The sequence below is a fragment of the Trachurus trachurus genome, assembly GCF_905171665.1.
Source record: "Trachurus trachurus genome assembly, chromosome: 13".
NCBI classification, from domain to species: domain Eukaryota; kingdom Metazoa; phylum Chordata; class Actinopteri; order Carangiformes; family Carangidae; genus Trachurus; species Trachurus trachurus.
In genome coordinates, this window is record NC_139892.1 from 13,734,249 (window position 1) to 13,753,908 (window position 19,660).

Below are 19,660 nucleotides of genomic sequence, written 5' to 3' on the forward strand. Positions count from 1 at the left end.
TTCAGCCCTGCTTGTACACCACCACCACCACCACCACCACTGTCACTGTACAGCACCACAGCCCGTGTGGCCGCTGTGCTTTAAAGGGCTCATTCGTCGTAACGACCTGTTTTGTTTGAAAATTTGATTTTGCAGGGACAAAAGCAGCACTGGCTGATTTTAAAGGCAGATTAAAGGGTCATTTCTTTCTTTTTTTTTGTTGTTGCAGCAGAAGTGAACGTCTATTGTGAGGCACAAGGGGGTGTTTGCTGTATGGAAAGCTTTCTTACATCATCATTTCAATATTAATCTACAGATATTATATAAATATTTATGAATATTTTCTAAAGTTGAGGTTTCCTTCATTTAAAATTTCCATTATTAGTGATTATTTGGAACCAGGAAGAATTTTATTGGTACAGGCTGCGTTATGACACTTTTCCATTAAAGGGGACATATTATGGAACTTTTTGAAGGCTCTTTAACATATATTTGGGTGTTTAACTTGCCTTCCGGCCCCCAAAATCTGTAATTTTCAGGCTCCCTAGGTTGAAATCCACGTGGTTTTAGCTGTTCCCTCAGTTGTCTTCCAATGATATCATTAGTTTTCGAATTTGCATATTACCACCCCTACTTGTGAGTACAGGTAGCAACTAGAGGGGGCGGGGCAAGTGGGTCATTTGCATTTAAAGGGACAGGCACTGAAACCGGCCGTTCTGAACATGGCAGTTTTAAACGGATGAAAAAAAAATTGTGATGTTTGATCCTTGGGGTATTTTGACCAAAGCATGTCACAGACATGTCTTTAAGACACCTGAGAACTATTTTAATTTGTGGAAAAGGAGCATAATATGTCCCCTTTAATTGTCACTAATCATAAAGTGGATTGAATAAAATCTTTATCCTGAATCTAAGACATGTGATACTTTGGGAAAGTGGCTGTCAGATCTGATCAGAGGTTTGTTTTCACTTTGCATAAACAAGCTACAACTATAATATTTTAAAGGGGCACTCCTGTGATTTAGAAATATAATAGCCCAGAAATAATGGTCAATTACAAGGACTTGGTTGAAAAAAATTCTGGCCTTTCACACAAAATTCAAAGCATGAAAAGCATGTGTAATCTTTTCCCTGGATGAAAAACATGACACTACTATCAAACTGACCATTATTGCTAGGCTATTTCTTGACATTACTACACAATTAATTGTTATTTCTTGGCTATTTCTTCACATTATCACATAATTAGCGGCCTGTAAATTAAAGGTCTACCACAAACTCCATAGAGACATTACAGGTGTTTTATACGTGGAGAGGTAAACTGTAAAATTAGTGCCCCTTTAAAATATGAAATTAAACTAATACTCTCCTTCTGGGTTATTTGATGACACTCATTAAAAACTAGTGTCAAACACACTTTGACACACTTTTTTTTTTAGTTTTTAGCGTCTTTGTATTCTATTAAATAACATTTCTAGCATGTTCCATCTTTCTTCCAGGCATTTTTCTACACAGCCCATGAAAGGACGTCCAGTCGTCCATTATGGAGTCTGCTGAGGCTGCTGGGAAAGTTGTGTTATATAACAGCGAAGCCTCTATACATCACAAGAAAAAAAGCTTTCATCTTTAATGTATTAGTGCACAGGGACAGCTGTCTGGGGAGAACTACAGTGTACATACTCTACACTGTATAGGCTTTTTATTAAGTTTTAACCGCTTTAGAATGACGTTCTGTTGTACAGGAGTTAATATTTCTCCACCTCCTCTCTGTGGCAATAAAACCTTCTTCTCTCAGCGTGAGAAATAATAAAGCGTCTCCCAGGTTTGCAGCGTTCACTCATGCACACATACTACATCATATTGATCGGATCATCCCAGGACACATGAATAACAAATATGTTTTTCCTTTGAATTGCGTGGGTGTTCCTCTGTGGGTAGCCTAAGTGGATCATCTACAATCTAAACAACCAGCCTCCTCCCTCCCAGGACAGATTAAAAACAATATATATTTATATTAATTTATATATATATTTATACTGTACATCAAAAAATACAGTTTGTTCCTTAATTAAAGCTTTGCATGGACTATAAGTGACACATGGTGGGTGAGAGCTACATAGTGTATAAGGATATCTGCGGCTTATATATAAACACAGCACTGTACAGTACAGTACGGTGGAGTGACACACAACCTGGATTATTATTATTGGTAACACTTTATAATAAGTAGGCCTACACACTATTAAGCATTAGTTAAGCATTAAATGCTGAATTCATCATTTGTAACACATGGATAGCCTAGTTTATAAACATAGGTATTCAGAAAAGAAAATTGAATTTGAGCCCACTATGGGTAACATTAGTGTAATCACTCAGACGATGTAGCCCAAATTTCGTGCAAAATTCTATTTTTGAGTAAATCCGGGTTGGGGTAGTTTTTCTTCGCATTGGATAGGCGCACAAATTATGCGTCACGTTGCTTACGATTCATCAGCCAATGCTATTGGATCCGTCATCCGTCAATCAAACATCTGAGAAAAACGAGGGGCAGATGGAGGAGACTCGTCCACCACCACCGACACAAACTCCTCCGTCCGTACTCCACTCTCTTAGCCTCACTAGCTACGTTAGCAAGCTATAACGTAGCAAGCCTACTAGCTAACGGAGCTACGTTACACTCACACACACACACAAACCGAGCTCGGTCTCGCCCCAAACATTGAATATCCCGTCCGCTCGATAACGACCAATCAAATTCGTTTTCCTTACTCGGGTAAACTCGTGCGGCAACACGTGGAAACTCGTGGAAGAAGGCCATTCTGAACACCTTTAAAAATGTTTTAGCCTACTCATCATTGATAAGCACTAATAACTATATAATATATATATATATATAACTGTATTTATAAACTAGGAGTATTCATGCATTATAAATGAAGAATTCAGTATTTATTAATGCTTAATAGTGTGTTATAAAGTGACACCTTTTTATTCTTATTATTATGAAGAAAAAGGCTACTGTATAGGGACGCATGGCGACTTCAGACCACGGAGCCCTTTTTCCTTCCAATAACAGGGCACTTTGTTGTGTTTCCACGCCGTGGAGCCGTCTTTCTTTTTAAAGTTGTTTACTTCTGACTATTTTCGTGCATCTGTTCGTTTTCAAATCTGTCGGTTTGACTCCTGACTCCTGTCTTGTCTGTCTGTCTTCTCGTCCATCTGGCGACAGTCGGCTACGTAGGAGGATATTTTATACATTTGCAGTATTTTTTTCTTTTTTTCTTTTGGCAGAAACATTTTCACATTTCAGAAAGTTTCTGTAGCTATGAGTCACCGTTTCTATATTTTCTGGCTTGGTCTATCATCTCTTCTACACCTTTTTTTTAAAAACCAGTTATGGGATGTGTTACAGGCACATGTGGGTGTTACCGGGGTTACCAGGAGGAAGGACCTGAATAAAGATTAACATTCTGTACATAAAAAGCTTCACGTGGTTTAATTAAATCAAGTCTATTTCTCTAAATGTGTCGGCGTCCTCAGTCAGTTTGGGTTAAAGCAGACGTCCTTGCTTGAGTGGATTGTCTTCTTCTTCCTTATCTTCTCGTGTTTTCACAGTCACCAACACTCAGCTGGTCTCAGATCTGCCGCTGTGTGAACACGGCGAGTAACGTTCCCTCCGTCGCCGCCGGTTTTTTTTGGACAGATCGATACAGGAGGGGGGAACAGACGGTGTAGGGAGCATCCGTTAATCAATCAATCATTCGATCAATCGATCAGGTCAGGTCAGGTCAGGTCAGGTGATCTGATTGGTCGCTCAGCTCGTCCTCCTCCACCCTCATCGGCTCCACGGCGCCGGAGGAGTGCTGCGATTGGCTGGAGTAGGAGAGGCGGGAGGAGCGGCTCTGGGTGTCGTCGTCGTCGTCCGCCGCCATGACCGCCGCCGTGGACGTGGACCTCCTCCCCGCTGGAAGCTGCTCTTTCCTCTTGGCCTCCCTCTCCCTCTCCCTCTCCCTCTCCCTCTCCTCCTCCCGCCTCGCTCCTCCGCCGCCGCCGCCGCGCCTCCTCCCCGCCACCTTCCTCTGCTCCTCCACCGTCCACATGCTCTCGTCCTCGTCCTCCTTCCCCTGCACCTCCCTGTCGAAGTCCAGCAGCTCCTCCATCATCTCCTCGATCTCCATCTCGCCGTCCAGCTCCTCCTCCACCTCCGACCGCAGCTCGTCCATGCTCTCCGTCCGGTTCGTGTCGTCCGTCCCCTCCCCTTCCTCCTCCTCCTCCTCCTCACCGAGACGCCTCAGCCGCTCGGGGGGGTCGCTGGCCTGGCTCTCCCCGAACTCCAGGATGGTGGGAAGGTTTCCCTGTTTGGGGCAGCGCTTCCTCAGGCTGACCAGGAAGGGCTGCGGCAGCGAGAAGATGTCCACGTTGTTGCCCAGGTCGATCCACGTCACGCTGGGGAAGCTGCAGGGGTCCTGGAGAGGAAAACACCAACAGGCCGTTGTTAAAAGATTAAACCATCACAGTGTCTTGGTCAGGAGACTGGCAACACTGACCCCGACCAATCATCGTTCACGACTGATCGCGATCCTGCGCGAGTTCACAGACCATCGTGCAGCTGTAGCACTCAGTATGTTTACATGACACTTGAGAAAACCAAATTATTGCCTTTAAAGCAGAAGTAAGCGATCCGGTCGTTTTGGCTAACTTCCTGTCAGCCGATGGAGTTAGCAGTCCCCGCCCTCGTCCCTACGTCACCACATTCACGCGCATCCCTTGGCTACACACACAGAGAGGACCGCCCTTTTATGCCGTTCTCTCTCCTCATTGGATAAAGGTTGTAGGATACAAGGAAAGTTTTCTCCTCGGCTTACAGCAGAGCAGAGTGACTGACAGACCCGTGTTTCAGACCAAACACTCTATGTAAGTGATTGCTGTCGGAAGATATTTAAGACTTATATTAACACAAATATTCCGCTTACTTCTGCTTTAATCCGACTATAACTGGACAACTGAGTGCATGTAAATGCGTTAGTCCGACTAATATCAGAGTTCTCCAACTCCGATTAAGACACCCAGATAAGGTGATTGGAATTTGACTTTCTCCAGCATGTATACACCTTAACTCTTTCGCGACCACACTAATTCCTCAGCACATCCGCTCAGGACCACATGTTTTTGGCTATTTGTTTACCTTTTATCTCACGTCGAACCGAACTCTGTACGTCACCTAGAAACAAACGGTCTTCACGTGATTGAAGAGTGACTTTACAACGTGCTCCACGAAAAAACGGCGAGTTTTTCCGCCGTTTCGTTCGTGAGGACGAAGTAGAAGAAGAGAGCTGGGTTTCTCCAAAAACGGAGCTCCCGCTCTAGTTTCAGAGAAAAACGCACTTTTGTGTCAAGTGGCAATCTGCTCATTTTACCGCTACTCTGCAGTGTGGCATGTCTCCCAAATCATTTCTACGGCTAAATAAATATATTTGTAGGCATATCTGGGGGGTGTGGCAGCCTGGAGAGCAGCGGTGCAGCGGTGTGGGTCTCTGGCTGCAGCGCAGCAGCTCCGGGACACTGCTGTGTGACTGGCCGGCGATGAGTGCACATTTGTCGTCGGTCGCTTTTGTCAAAAGAGGGTTTGGAAAGTCGCCAGATTCAGCGAGAAAGTCGCAACACTGTAGCCGACAGCCGCACAGCGCTGCACGCTGTCCCCAGAGCAGCATTCAAGGAGAACGATTACTCAAACAAAACCAAGATCACACAGTTTATAAAAAATATTATGTTTTGATTTTAGTTTAAAACAGTTTTACATATCAGAGGACTACCATATTCACACACAGGGTACCTCAGAGTGTCTATTATCGTAATCTGTAAAAAAATGGTTTTGACGAGTTTGCTCGTCAATGGTCGTGAACGTTCGGCAGGCTGTGACGAGTTAACTCGTCAATGGTCGCGAAAGAGTTAAAGGGATAGTTCAACATTTTGGCAAATTGGCCCATTGCCATAATCCCTATAGTCATAGCAGTAGGTTTGTTACTTTTAATTGTCGGTGCAAGCTATTTTTAGAATGGCGGAGCAGAGCCGTGAGCTGCTCAGAGCTACGCTACGGAAACTAATGGGATTTCTTGGTTTCCCTCATCGAACTCATCAAATACACAATCCAACAACTCCAAAACGCTCTGGTGGACAAGTTGTGACCTGCACATTCACCACGCTATGAGATAATAACAGAACGTTACCAGACAGAGTTGTTTTAGAGGGAAATACAGAGACTGCTTGATGAAAAACTGTCCCTGAAGGCAACGCGCATCAGTGGTTTTACCTGTCGGGGCGTCGTAGTGCACCCTAGACACAAAATTGCTGATCGCCAGTTATGTTACACTACATGTCTGTTCGTCGTTCCAGACGTTTACAATCGGGTACGACGCTGGAAATGTGTCGACCACGACAAAATTGTGTGAAAATCGTCCTGAATTCATGTAGTCTGATCCTGGCATTACACCTTTCACAGGGAACCAATCATTTGTTTTCAGAGATTTCAGAGATTTAGCTTCTTTAGCATCTTAACAGGTGAATAAAAAAACATAGAACAACTGCATGAGATGGGGACGGGAAGGGTTCAGTCTGACCCCCGCTCTATATCCATGTGTTTTGTTTGTTTTTACCTGTAATCTGACAGGGACGCTGAGTGTTGTTTGAGCCCCCACAGGTCGATTTCAGCAGTAAATACAAAGAACAACATGACGACTCTGTATTGTTATTGTTGTTGTTTGTTTCCTCCTGTGAAAATCGTACCTCAGTTTCCTGATTTTCACGGCTCTTAAGACGCAGTAGAAACATAAATGAGCGAAGGCCTAAAGGCTTAAAGAGATTAAATCAGCGGTGGGTCCAGGTCTGACTCACCTGGAGTCTGTTTTGCTAAATTTGGATTCTGTGGCTTCAACGACTTCTAAGATCTGCAGGTACAAAGTCTGTGGTTTCTGCCAAAGACAAACAGTGGCAGGAACAAAAAGCAGCAAAGCAAAGGGGTAATTTCTATTTGTAATGAAATCTGACAAAAACAACCTTCAGAGCGTCCGTCAGCTCCTTCAGAACCGCTCTCGTCAGCCTGTTTCCGTTCAGCGCCAGCGTCTCCAGGTGCGGCAGGGCGGCCAGCGTGGGCAGCAGCAGGAGGAAGGCCTCGTCCGTCAGCTCGGTGAAGCCCAGCTCCAGGCTCATCACCGTGGACGCGTGGCGCTGCAGGTGGGCGCACAGACGCTCCATGTCCCGGGCCGTCAGAGGGATACCGGACAGGTCCAAGGCCCCGGTGGACGGAGGGGTCGACAGGACCGCCTTCAGACTGCAGACACACACACACAAAGGAACAGAAAGCAGCAGGTGAGGTTGTAGGTTTTATATGAACTATAAATAGTGAATCCGTATAATACTTCTATACAATAACCTCACATTTTGTACACACGTTATATAAAACCTGTAACTTCTCACATCCCAAACTAACAGCCAATTATTCTGTGTGAAGAACAATGCATGATGTAAAAACGCGTGTAATTGTAGAGATCTGTTACATTTTCATTATGTGAGCACTGGGTACTAGAGGTTATGATGAATTCAACCACTTATAAATGAGACTTTCTACCAAAAAAACAAACAAAAAACAACAACAACTGGGTCATCTGGGTCTGAAAGAATTAAAGGTCACATGTTTTATAGATGTTTGTGTTAAAGCTCCATACAGTATAAAGGTAGATGTTTGTGTTAAAGCTCCATACAGTATAAAGGTAGATGTCCATGTGTAGTGTGATTATAAAGCAGCTCTAGGTTCTATATTAATAATGTGAAAGTATCAAAGCCTCAGTCCACAGAGAAATGCACACAGCCTTCAGAAACTGAGCCTTAAAACCAGCCGTCAGGACTTCCTGTCACTTTGTGATGTCACAACAAAGCAGTCACCCAAAGCCCCGCCCCCTCACCACCTGGACCCACCATCCATCCAACACTTTGCAGGATTTGGTTTCTCTGAGTGTTTTATTCTGAAATCTACTCTATGTTTATTGGATCACTCATAAAACAGTCAGCCAATCAGAAAAGAGGCTCAGAGCCTCCTCCTCTCATCTGATTGGCTGACACCGAGCTGTTGTTAGAGCTCCAGAGAGAAGCTGAGAGAGGAGATGGAAAACTACGCTGGGGTGGTTTCAGGTTCTTAAAATAATAAATATTTCTTCAAGACTTAAAATAAATCAGAACATTTTATGAAATATGGGACCTTTAAAAACATTTGATGGCCTTCAAAATAAAAGCACGTTAGCGACACTCAAACACTTGAAATTCCTTCTGAATATGAGGAGATGGATTTTGCAGACTGACTTGAACGCTTCTCTCGGTATCAGATTCAAAATAACACTCACATATCCGCCAGGTTTACAGAATATATAAATGATGGGACCTTTGAGCGATCTAAATATAAAATCCAGATCTGTGGTCCGGTCCATAAAAATACCACACATACATACACACATACACACACACAGACATGTGAGGTTGTGGAGAAACATGTGAGTGTGGTACAGACTGTGGGATTCAGCCATGATCATCAGTTGACAGCTGAATATATTTATTTATTCACGTACCACAGACACTGGTGGAATCTAGGCCAGAGCCGCCTGAAGCGAAGCAGGAGACCAGGGGTCAAATTTAGCCCCACAGGAAAAAAAAAAAAAAGTTTTACTCACTTTCCCAGGGGTCACCCAGAGTCATCTGTCACTGTGTTGTATTTTTGGATTTATTCTGGAGGCTAAGCTTGAAACAGCAGCTACAAATCCACCATCGCTGTTCAGTTTCCACAGCAGACAGATCTCCATAGAAACACAGGTGTTACCAATCACATGAACGCCGGCTCCGTTTCTATTCATGAGCTTGCACAATAGCATGACCCCGAATTCAGAAACACACACGTCGCACACACAGGCATAAATTAAACCCCACCATGTGATTTATTCTGTTATTTACACCTGTGCCTTCTTCCTGCCGTGTGCAGCAGCGGCGTTTGTTTTGAATGAAGGGGAAGGTTAATGGGCCGACCGCCTCTGGCCCTCTCCTCTGCCTTACCTGCTGCCAAACCTGAACCCGTCCAAGTCGACCTTGATCTACCCGACAAAACCACCTGTTGAATCTGCCTCTGGCTCTGCACTGAGGTTAAGTGAGGATGAGGGGAACTACTGAGAAGCTTTTACAGAGTGAGTTAGAGTAACAACAGCACGAGGTGAAAACGCTCCACTGAAAGTAAAATGTTTGCTTTTAAGCTCCATACAGTAGATGTTTGTGTTAAAGCTCCATACAGTATAAAGGTAGATGTCCATGTGTAGTGTGATTATAAAGCAGCTCTAGGTTCTATATTAATACTGTGAAAGTATCAAAGCCTCAGTCCACAGAGAAATGCAACAGCCTGTATTCAGAAACTGAGCCTTAAAACCAGCAGTCAGGACATCCTGTCACTTTGTGATGTCACAACAAAGCAGTCACCCAAAGCCCCGCCCCCTCACCACCTGGACCCACCATCCATCCAACACTTTGCTGGATTTGGTTTCTGTGAGTGTTTTATTCTGATTTCTGCTCAGAAAACAGTCAGCCAATCAGAAGAGAGGCTCAGAGTCTCCTGTCTTCTGATTGGCTGACCTGTTGCTACTAGAGCTCCAGAGAGAAGTTGAGAGAGGAGATGGAAAACTACACTGAGATGGTTTTGGGATTTTTAAAACCACAAACAAATCTTCTTACAAATCAACACTAGGGGAAGTGAAATTGGACCCTTAAACATCAGCCGACCTTCAAAATAAAAGCATGTTTGCAACACTAACTTGTAATTCTATGAAGAAAAATATAGCAGATACAGCAGATAGCCATCTAATATTATATTATTATATTATCACTGCTGCACTTTGAGTGAACCACTTTATGTTGTAGCTGGTTTGAATACAACTGTCTGCAACACTTTACACACACTGTTACAATGAATAGAGTCAATATCATAAAATGCTAATACAGTACATGAAACGTGTGCAGAAGTGCATGGGTTCACAGATGTGAGTAGGTAGGAAAAATACAGTGTTATTCACATCCGATGACACTGTGTCACATTCCTACATTAAAAGGCTTTCACATTCACTTCTCTCTTATTTTTCTGTTTTCCTGCCCGTGGCCTCGACATGACAGTAAAACATGTCAACAGTGTGGATGCTGTTGCGTTGTGTTTGTCCATTAAGAACGTCAGCTACTTCCTGTGATTCCATACAGACGTCTCCCGGGAACAAACAGCCTGTGATCTCAGGTCACTTCGACACGCTGCTGCGATTTATTGCTGCAGTTACTCACTCATCTCCAGTTCAATGCGACTGAAACAAGACTGTGGCTGAAGGTTGACACATCCGCCGCCGTGGGCCGAAAAAAAAAAAGAGGAAAGGTGCAAACATAAATCTGTATTTACATCTAAGTGAGATAAACGCCTCAAAACGTATTACTTCTACTCCGGTAGTTGGCTAAAAAGCAGTAACGAGGTTTCCACAGAGCTGGATGTGATTATGTTTCCTGCTGCCGCTGCATCTCTGTCACCACCACCACCACCAGCACCTTCACTCACTTCCTGCGGGGGGAAATATGGATATTGAAGCATCTGCTGCAGCTGTTACCCGTGTATGAGCTCACACTTCAAAAATTAGCATGATGGAAAAAAACAGGGTGATAACAAGGTCTGGTACAAAGTGAAACCTGCTTTATGTAATCCAACCTCGACGAATCATCATCGAATTAGATGTTTCAGGAAAAAGGATTATTTACACATCAAAACAAAACAAAGAAACGCTTGTTTGGTTTGTAAATTCGATAATCTTTGTCCTTTTTGCTCTGTTTTTGGTCTCCACCACCTCCACTTGGATCTGTATGGATCTTCCGGTTACATGCTGCTATTCCGACATGCCGCTATTTCGACATTGACTTCTAATTGTCGGAATAGCGGCATTAACATTATTTTTCAAGTGTCCCACTATTCCGACATTTTTTTTTCATTGTCGGAGTAGCAGCACTTTACTATTTTTCAAACATTCCGCTTTTCCGACATTGATTGATTACGTTATAGTCAGACGTGTCCTTCTTTTTTTTTTTTTTTTCATCTGAGAGACTGTTTCTCATACACAAATACATAGGCCTATAAGAGAGAAGAAAAAACAAACCCTCCAAGTTTAAAAACACACCGGCAGCAGGGCTCGCTGATCTGCAGCTACTGAGACTGTTATTATTCTGTCACCTGAGTTAACGAGGTGCACGTTTAGAGCTGACGAGAGAATAAAGAGTGAGACAACGCGGCCCTGAGGAGGAACTGTGAAGGACTCAGCTGTAATGGAAAATGACCTAAACCGAGTCCAGTAGAGATGTAACTGTGTAGTGGAAAGGCGTTCAAAGTAATGGTAACTATCCTGGAAATCCTGCTTTACATTGCTTTAACATAGGTAAAAGAAGAAAAAAAAGATTTTCTGGGATAAAGGGGCAGATTACATAAGACTATTCTTCTTTCTGCTCCCTTTTGTTGAGATTTGGGAGGTTTTTGTTTTTATTGTAGCTTATTAAAATGCAAGATCATTTTTCTGACTGATTTATTGCCCGATGCCATGTATCTCGCTCGTCTTCGTTGTCACTTTGTTGTCACTTTGTTGCCGCTCCACAGAGCGCACATGGCTAATTAATATGCACGTGCTGACCATATATGGTTGTGTCTAGGCATTCCGGAGGTGGAGGTGTGTTCACATGCTCAACTGCGCACCATTCTTGGATCCAGTTTGATTTATCAAAGAGAAATTGCGGAGAGTTGTGCATGCACAGTTTGATAGATCTGAAAAAGGTGTAAATATTTTGGGTGTCTTTTCGTCATACGCCTAAGCAAAACATTTAGTAGCAGTAGTTTTACACTGCTTACTTACAGTTTTGATAAATGAGGCCCCTGGCCCTAAACCCAGACGCTCACAGATGCAGCTCTCCGCGGCTCATCCGCGGCGCTGTCCGTGGTGCTGAAGGTGACAGGGTAACTTGACAAACAAACTGCAGCATAGTTCTGTTTGTTTATCATGTGTGTCAGTTTTGTTTGTGACTTGATAGTTTAGTTGTTGAGATTAAGAACATCACTCCCTCATCAAACCAGTGATAGGCATGCTGAAAAGAAAAGAGAGAGAGAGACGCGCCTGGGTATCGCAGCTGTAAAAAAAAAAAAAAAAAAAAAAGACGACGTGTCGGAATAGCGGTATCAAAAAGTGTCAGACTACCGGCATGTCTAGATAGAGGGATGTCGTAATAGCGGGATGTCTAAATAGAGACATGTCAGAATAGCGGGATGTCTGAATTTTCTTTTAATGCTAGTAATGTTTTTGCAAGTAACACATTTTTGACAAAACAATTAATTTGCGATTAAACTTGATGAATACTCAAGAATCATGATCAAATATTTAAGGGTTCAAGATCTAATTCCCGGCTCCTCCAGTTTGCATGTTTGGTTGGATAAAACACTGATCCATAGGGCCGGATTTACTAAGATCCCAGATAGTGGGCGCTATATTGTTCGCGCCCGCTATAATATTGCGAGTTTGGTTAGTGCACGCAAAACAGGTGATCTACTAAGAGTAACCCGCTAAATGAAAACACGTGCAAACCGCAGTATGTAAATGAGGGTTTTGCGAGTGGTAATCGTTTCCGCCATGGAGAGAGTGGACAGAGAGCTGGACGGACGAAGGGACAGAATGACATTTGATCCGATGCATACAATGACAGCATGTGTGTTCATCTCTCTCGCGCTCTGTTTAGATAAATAAACACAAATCGCTACAGGGCCCAACTCGTCATGTGAAGGCAGCGGTGACGTCTCTCAGTCCGGGACCGGGACTGAGAGACGGAGCTGAGCAGCCAGGTAGCTACTGGAGAGGAGAGGAGAGGAGAGGAGCGCACTGCAGGACAGACGTGCCCCGTGCGTAACGGCGCGTAAATGACTTTTAACACGGCTGAAAAACTGTTACAGAATTACCCAGACGTGAGGAAATGCAGAGATGTAAGATCACGGGGCTCTGACAGGTATCAAATCAATAAACGCATACGTTTTCACAAAGTTGTATCAGTTAGTACATGGTTTTCAGACGTGGTGAATAAAGACGCAAAAACAGCCACCGCAATCTCTTCCTGGTTTGGTAAATCACATTGCACGCGCTAAATGAATCTATTTGCATCTACTCCTCCCAGTATTCTGCACGTTCTGGCTGAAACGCCCATATTTACATATGCATCAAGGCAAACACGCTAAATGGATCGCACGTGCTATTCTGCCCGTGTGAGGGACGCAATCCTCGGTGCGTCCGGTTAGTAGATCAGGTTCCACATGTGTTTGCGCGTGCAATCACGTTTGCACACGTTTTAATACACGCAAACCTTTAGTAAATCCGGCCCATAATGTACTAATAGACGAGTGATGTGTGAGTGAAAGGGTTAATAAAGCTCTGAGTGGTCGACCAGGCTGGAGATGATGTAATTTTTTTATCTTCTAAATTAAAAACTTTTGTTTTTGTAAACTAATGCAGATGAAGTGCAGCAGCAGCTGGAGGCTGAAGCGTCGCCTCCTACTGTCTGGGTAAGTGGTCTGAAACCACTTCCCACCGAGGCCCTGGAGGTTTGAGCGGCGACTCGACTCGTCTGCAGCGGCCGTTTCCTCCTCTCTGAGACAAACTGTGCTAATTGGTTAACACAGCTGGTGCAGCGATGCCCTCGGCTCTCGCTTACACGTGGCCTGAGACCACTGATCTAATCGTTACAGCTCAGACTCTCCTCCCAGGCTGCTGCTGCTCCTCCTCCTCCTCCTCCTCCTCCTCTATCAGCTCAGCTACACAAAGTGTTTTTCTGCACTCAACAAGAAAAACACACACCAGTCCAGAAAACGCAGCGGCACACATCTCAACCTGCAGACTCTCCATCTCTATCAGCATGTGGACTTTCCCATATGTCGCCAGCTTCCAGTTCCAGCGTCTCTGGAAGCGATAAACAGCAAGAGGCCGCACGAGAAGCGTGCAAATAGAAAGCAGATGAGATGCTGGGAGACTCATGATGTGTTTGGCTTCGGACCAGAATCCCACGCTACAGAGAGAAAGACACGCACACACACACACACACACACACACACACACACACACACACACACACACACACACACACACACACACACACACACACACACACACTAACACACACACACACACCAGCCTCCAATGGAGGTCATCCACCACCACCCCCCTCCACGGATCTGGACCACAACCAGCAGGACTTTGGGATCGAGTGCTGGGTGTGTCGTCTGTAGCTACGTTTCCATCCACAAGAGGAACTATACTACATTTTTACCTTGAAGCAGCTCCAGAGTCCTAGTGCTGGTTAAATCAATGACTTGTAACTAGTTCCAGGGAGAATGGAGGCTCTCTGCCTTCCACCTAGCGTCTCTTGGCTGAAAACCAACCTTGTAAGATCAGAACCTCCGACCCGGTGTCCCAGCTCTCGTCTCTGCGGCACCGCCACACAAACGTAACTCGCCCCGTAACCAGTAATCTCTTGTCTATGACAGATAAGACTAAACAAATATACACATGATGATAAATAACATTATCTACCGCTCCATGGATTGATTTCTCACCAGCTTCGTTGTAAACAAATGCACATGGTCGGGGGTGGGCGACAAAAAGTTTGTGCTGTCGATCTCATCGGATTCCCTCTTGATTGATAAAAGGGTTATTGTGATAAATGCTGATGGAAACAGTTCAATTGTGAATTGCAATCACATTTTACATCAATTCTGCTCCATATTTCCCAGGTTATAACGGCGCACAACAGGTCAAATGTTGGCTTGGTCCTAGTGTCTCTCCACCACAATCTCCAGGAGCGCTGCTGTTCCCAAACCACAGGTCGCCTCTGGCGTCATGTAGCATTTAAGATGACACTGTTCTGATGTCAGCTTGGTATGTCACAGTCAGTTGGCACATAAGCACTGTTATAACCTGTGCAATATCTACCATTTCTTGGTAGATGCGATCCATGGCTGGCGTTCGTGCCACTCAGTGGTTTCCAAGGCAAACAACTCCAGCGGCTCATCAGACCTTTGGCCTGTTGCACATTTGGTGCAGAACTTTAGATTGCAAGACATGTATTCGATACAACGATTTGATCACAAAACAGCGTGTGACGTCGTTACGCACAGATTTTTATTTGATGGAAAGCTCTGGGATGTAAATCTCCGGCTTTAGTTACATTAATATTTATAGTGATCTTCAGATAATTTGATTAATTGACGAGTGGATGGAAACATGGTGCAGCTACTGACGTACAAACTGAGTGACAAAGGCAGGTTGAACACTAAAAGTCTCAGTTTGAAACAGCAGTTTTCTGCAGTCATTTAAATCACCCAGAATAAACAAACTATAAAGGAGAATAACAGGAGATCTGATCCAGTTATTTCTCTGTAATAAAAATAATATATGATGCGTGATAACAGAACTAAACTCCTGAAGTTTTGGGGCGAATCCAAAGCACATTTACATTTCTGAGCTGTCAGCCCACTCCATAAACCCTGGACAGAGTCCAGCACCGACTCTATTTATAATCTCTAATTGGATCAGTCTTGTTCCCTCGACGTTGTATTTTTCTCATCCCTGAGATTTCTCTCCCCCGCTCTCTGACTCTGTATACGACACCTTTAAGTCAGTTTCCCATGTCGGCTGCAGCCGGGGCCATAATGTTGGAGACTGAGGTCGTGAAGGTCGTGCAGTCGTGACCAAGTCGAGAAATATTCAGCACGATGAGTTTTTAAAAGAATAAAAGAGTCTGATCGGACCTGGACTTACTGTAACGCCCGTCTCACCCATGATGGGGAACATTTGAGATCCAATCACTCAGACACATGCATATAAAACACAAACAAATATAGAAATGGAAACAGTTTTAAACATAAAGCCAAAACAAATGTATTTGTGCTCATATTTTAGACAATACACATCAATCCCAAAGTCTGAGAGTACGTTTCCCAGAAAATGGTTGCTAACCATGTTATTCCCTACTGTTACCATGACAGCAAAGTTGATTTAAAGTATTCATTTGAAATCCAACCACAGAGTTTTGTCTGCTTTGATGAAAAAAAAAGTCATATCATCTTGTTACTTACTGTGTTTGTGTCAGACTCCACTTTATCTCTGTCATTACATTTGCACTTTGCAAACTCTGCTTTAATATAAATAAAGTTATAACTGAACATGCACACCTACAGTTTGAGTCCTTTCAGGTCGTTGTGCCCGCCTCAGACTCTGAACACTGATCTATTGAACCACAGTGGATCATTTCACTCAGGCCTGATATTCCCATACTGATAGTCTAGACTTAACTATTTTCTCTTTAATCATCACATTCATGAAACAATAAGTGGATTTATAAGCTGCTCTCACTCTGATCCACGAGTCTGTAAAGCCTTGAGTTTCATATCTCAGCTCTGAAAGTATATTTTTTGTCTCAGCACCATGAGGCTCAGATGAGTCATCATCTGTCCATTTATCTGTAACAGAGACAGAGACGACTTAGGCATGAAATTAATAAATAAGACTGAACCTTTGTATCGTCTTCCTGTTAAACGTTTGTCCTCCAGGGTCAAAAACTGACCTGATCTGTTTGTTTTATGAAATTGGCATCCATTTCATCACTAAGACTTTATACATTTTGTTTTTGGACTTTCATGGTCAATAAATGTCACCACATGTAAACATGAGAAATATCAGACTATTAAAGGGACTACAAGGACTTTCGGAAAGTGTTTTCACACTACATTTCCCATGAGCCTCCATGTGCACAATGAAATTCTTGGACAGGCGCGAGACGTACAAAAGCGAAAGCATCTGCCAAGAATGTTTTCATTAATCAAGAACGAAAGTCAGAGGTTGGAAGTCGATCATATACCAACGTAGTTCCGACCATAAATGATGCCAACTGGCAATCCGGTGGCGTTATTCCCATGACCCGCCGGGCAGTGTCCGGGAAACCAAAACTAGGAAATGCTGGGTGAGCCAACCACTAAATAATGATAACAACTATAAAGACAAAATGATATATTTATCAAAAATGGACCCATTAACAAGTGGTAACGTAGATTCATCCACATTAATATGAAACTCTTTTATAACCAAAAGCAAACTCTTTAATCATTTACCAGAACTCTAAACCCCTAAAATTAGTATTAGCATTATTCCCAAAACTCAATCAGGCCCTAGTGACGAGGAAGTGATCAGGTTATTTTCATCCAATTATATAAAATAATTTCTTTAGTACAGTAAAAACATGTGTTTAACACTGTGGTCCTGGTACAGCAGCTTATTTCTCCTCCAACTGCCCCTTTGTGTTTCTGTCTCCTCCATAGATCATTTATCACCCACTCAGCTTGTCTGTGTGTGTGTGTGTGTGTGTGTGTGTGTGTGTGTGTGTGTGTGTGTGTGTGTGTGTGTGGCAGTGGAGGTGAGAAAACCTCCTCCTCTCCTTCTCCTCTCGTGCAGCAGGGTTTGCAGACGTAGCACAGAGGCTGTGAACAGCTGGGTTTACATCTGTCTCACTGAGTTACTGTTCCTCCGCAGGGTCGACTCCCCTGCTGCAGCCTCCTCACTGTTTAATCACGTTGCGTTCATGCACAGTCAGACACCGAGCCGTCATCACAGCAGCTGATGATGACACTGATGCTGACACGTCCGACCACTGAGGAGGAGCTCGACGCGTTCAGGTGCTAGAAAATCCTGCCAACACAAAAAAACATCCTCCGAGACGCAGGTTTGACACCACCTGTCTCGCTGCTGCTTTAACACCAACACCACACACACACACACACACACACACACACACACACACACACACACACACACACACACACACACACACACACACACACACACACACACACACACACACACACACACACACACTTCAGCCGGTGGTGTGAGTACGACCAGGAAGTAGTCGGACCGGTCACCACATCATATCAGCACCGATCAGCGTCCTCACCAGGAACACAACAGGTGAAGTGGTTCAACGGTTACTTTGAATGTCTCCACAGGAAAAGGTTAAAGGGGACATGTTATGGAAATATCACTTTTTGAAGGCTCTTTAACAGATATTTGGGTGTTTGTCTTGCCTTCTGGCCCCCAATTGTGAGAATTGACAAAAAAATCTGTAATTTTCTGGCTCCCTAGGTTAAAATCCACGTGGTTTTACAAGCTGTTCCCTCAGTTGTCTTCCAGTGATGTAACTAGCTTTCAAATTTGCATAACACCACCCCTACCTGGAGGGGAAGGGGCGGGGCAAACAGTGGTTCATTTGCATTTAAAGGGACAGGCACTGAAACCAGCCGCCTGAACGTGGCTGTTTTGAGAGGATGAAAAGAGCTGCGATGTTTGATCCTTGGGGTGTTTTGACCGAAGCATGTCACAGATATGTCTTTAAGACACCTGGGAACTATTTTAATTTGTGGAAAGTGGGCAGAATATGTCTCCTTTAAACATGCTCACACATCAAACTTTACTGCTACTGCTTCACCTGTTTCTTTAACATGCTCATACACTCTAATGAGTCTCTCCTCCAGACTGTAATTATAAATGGAAGTGGCTTAAACCTGCAGTCTATCAAACGACCATCAGGGAGTGACACCTCTGAGGTCGGCTGTATGTAACGACTCCTCTATGTCTCACCTGGTTTATTACCTTAACTAAAGTTTATTGTCTTGATCTCTAGTTTGATGTCTTCTTCAGGTTATTATATATAATAGATCAATAAGAGTCTAAATGACATTTAAAAAAACCCAGATTTGTAGGTAATAAGGTTGATATTTAATAAATATGATCATCAAATAGTCTGTTCTTTGCTCCATCCACTGAAACAATCAATCATTTACTTTTTACAACTAATTTCACTGAGAAACCATCTAAAATAAACTACTGGTAATCTCTGGCTCCCAGCTTCAGTTTTTAGGTCTAATGTTATTGATGAGAGTTAGAAATCAAACTGTGGTCGGAGCAGTTGGCTTCTTTTCACTTATTCATCTATTAAAAACAACACAATCGTGCGTCGCTTCCTAACAAAGTGTCTTTATCTGAGTCGGCAGCCGTGGAGCTCAGTGGGTGAGACCATTATTCACCGAGCTCCCAGAGGTCACTGGTCCGCTGGGAGTAAACATGAGTCACACTCTGCTACACAACGTCGTCATCTGTGTGTGTGTGTCGGAGGAAGAGGAGGAAGAGGAGGAGGAGGGCGAACCATCACCACAGTTTTATCTGATTCACTCTATGTGTTTGTGTTGGTTCATACTGTAGTGCGACTGGTGCGACTCCATGTCACCGTGCAGCAGCAGCAGCTTCGGCTTTACATCACAGCAAAGGTCACATTTGAATTTCTTTGCTTCGCTGCAATAGTTGATGTGACTGTGCTGCATAATGAACAACAATTATCATTTACATTAACTGTTATATGGTAAAGTGACGACAGACAACTTTTTGTTTCATCTAAACTTGAATGAAATGCTGGTTACACATTGTAACGTCATTATCAGTGTTTAGACGGCTAGGTTTCCGTTTGTTTTGTTTTCTTATTCATATAGCATTATTTTAAAGTA

At 43.6% G+C, this 19,660-nt stretch overlaps 1 protein-coding gene across 1 annotated transcript in view; it reads right to left on the reverse strand.

Annotated features, from left to right (window-relative positions):
* Positions 1-3,767: 3,767 nt before the first annotated feature.
* lrrc75a (leucine rich repeat containing 75A) overlaps positions 3,768-19,660 on the reverse strand; it is a gene marked incomplete at both ends in the record, with an annotated part of 74,267 nt that continues 58,374 nt past the window's right edge. The window contains 2 exons of the mRNA XM_083985826.1: positions 3,768-4,445; positions 7,033-7,306. Of these exons, the coding sequence (XP_083841952.1) occupies positions 3,768-4,445; positions 7,033-7,306 (952 nt within the window). The remainder of the gene's footprint in view (positions 4,446-7,032; positions 7,307-19,660) is intronic.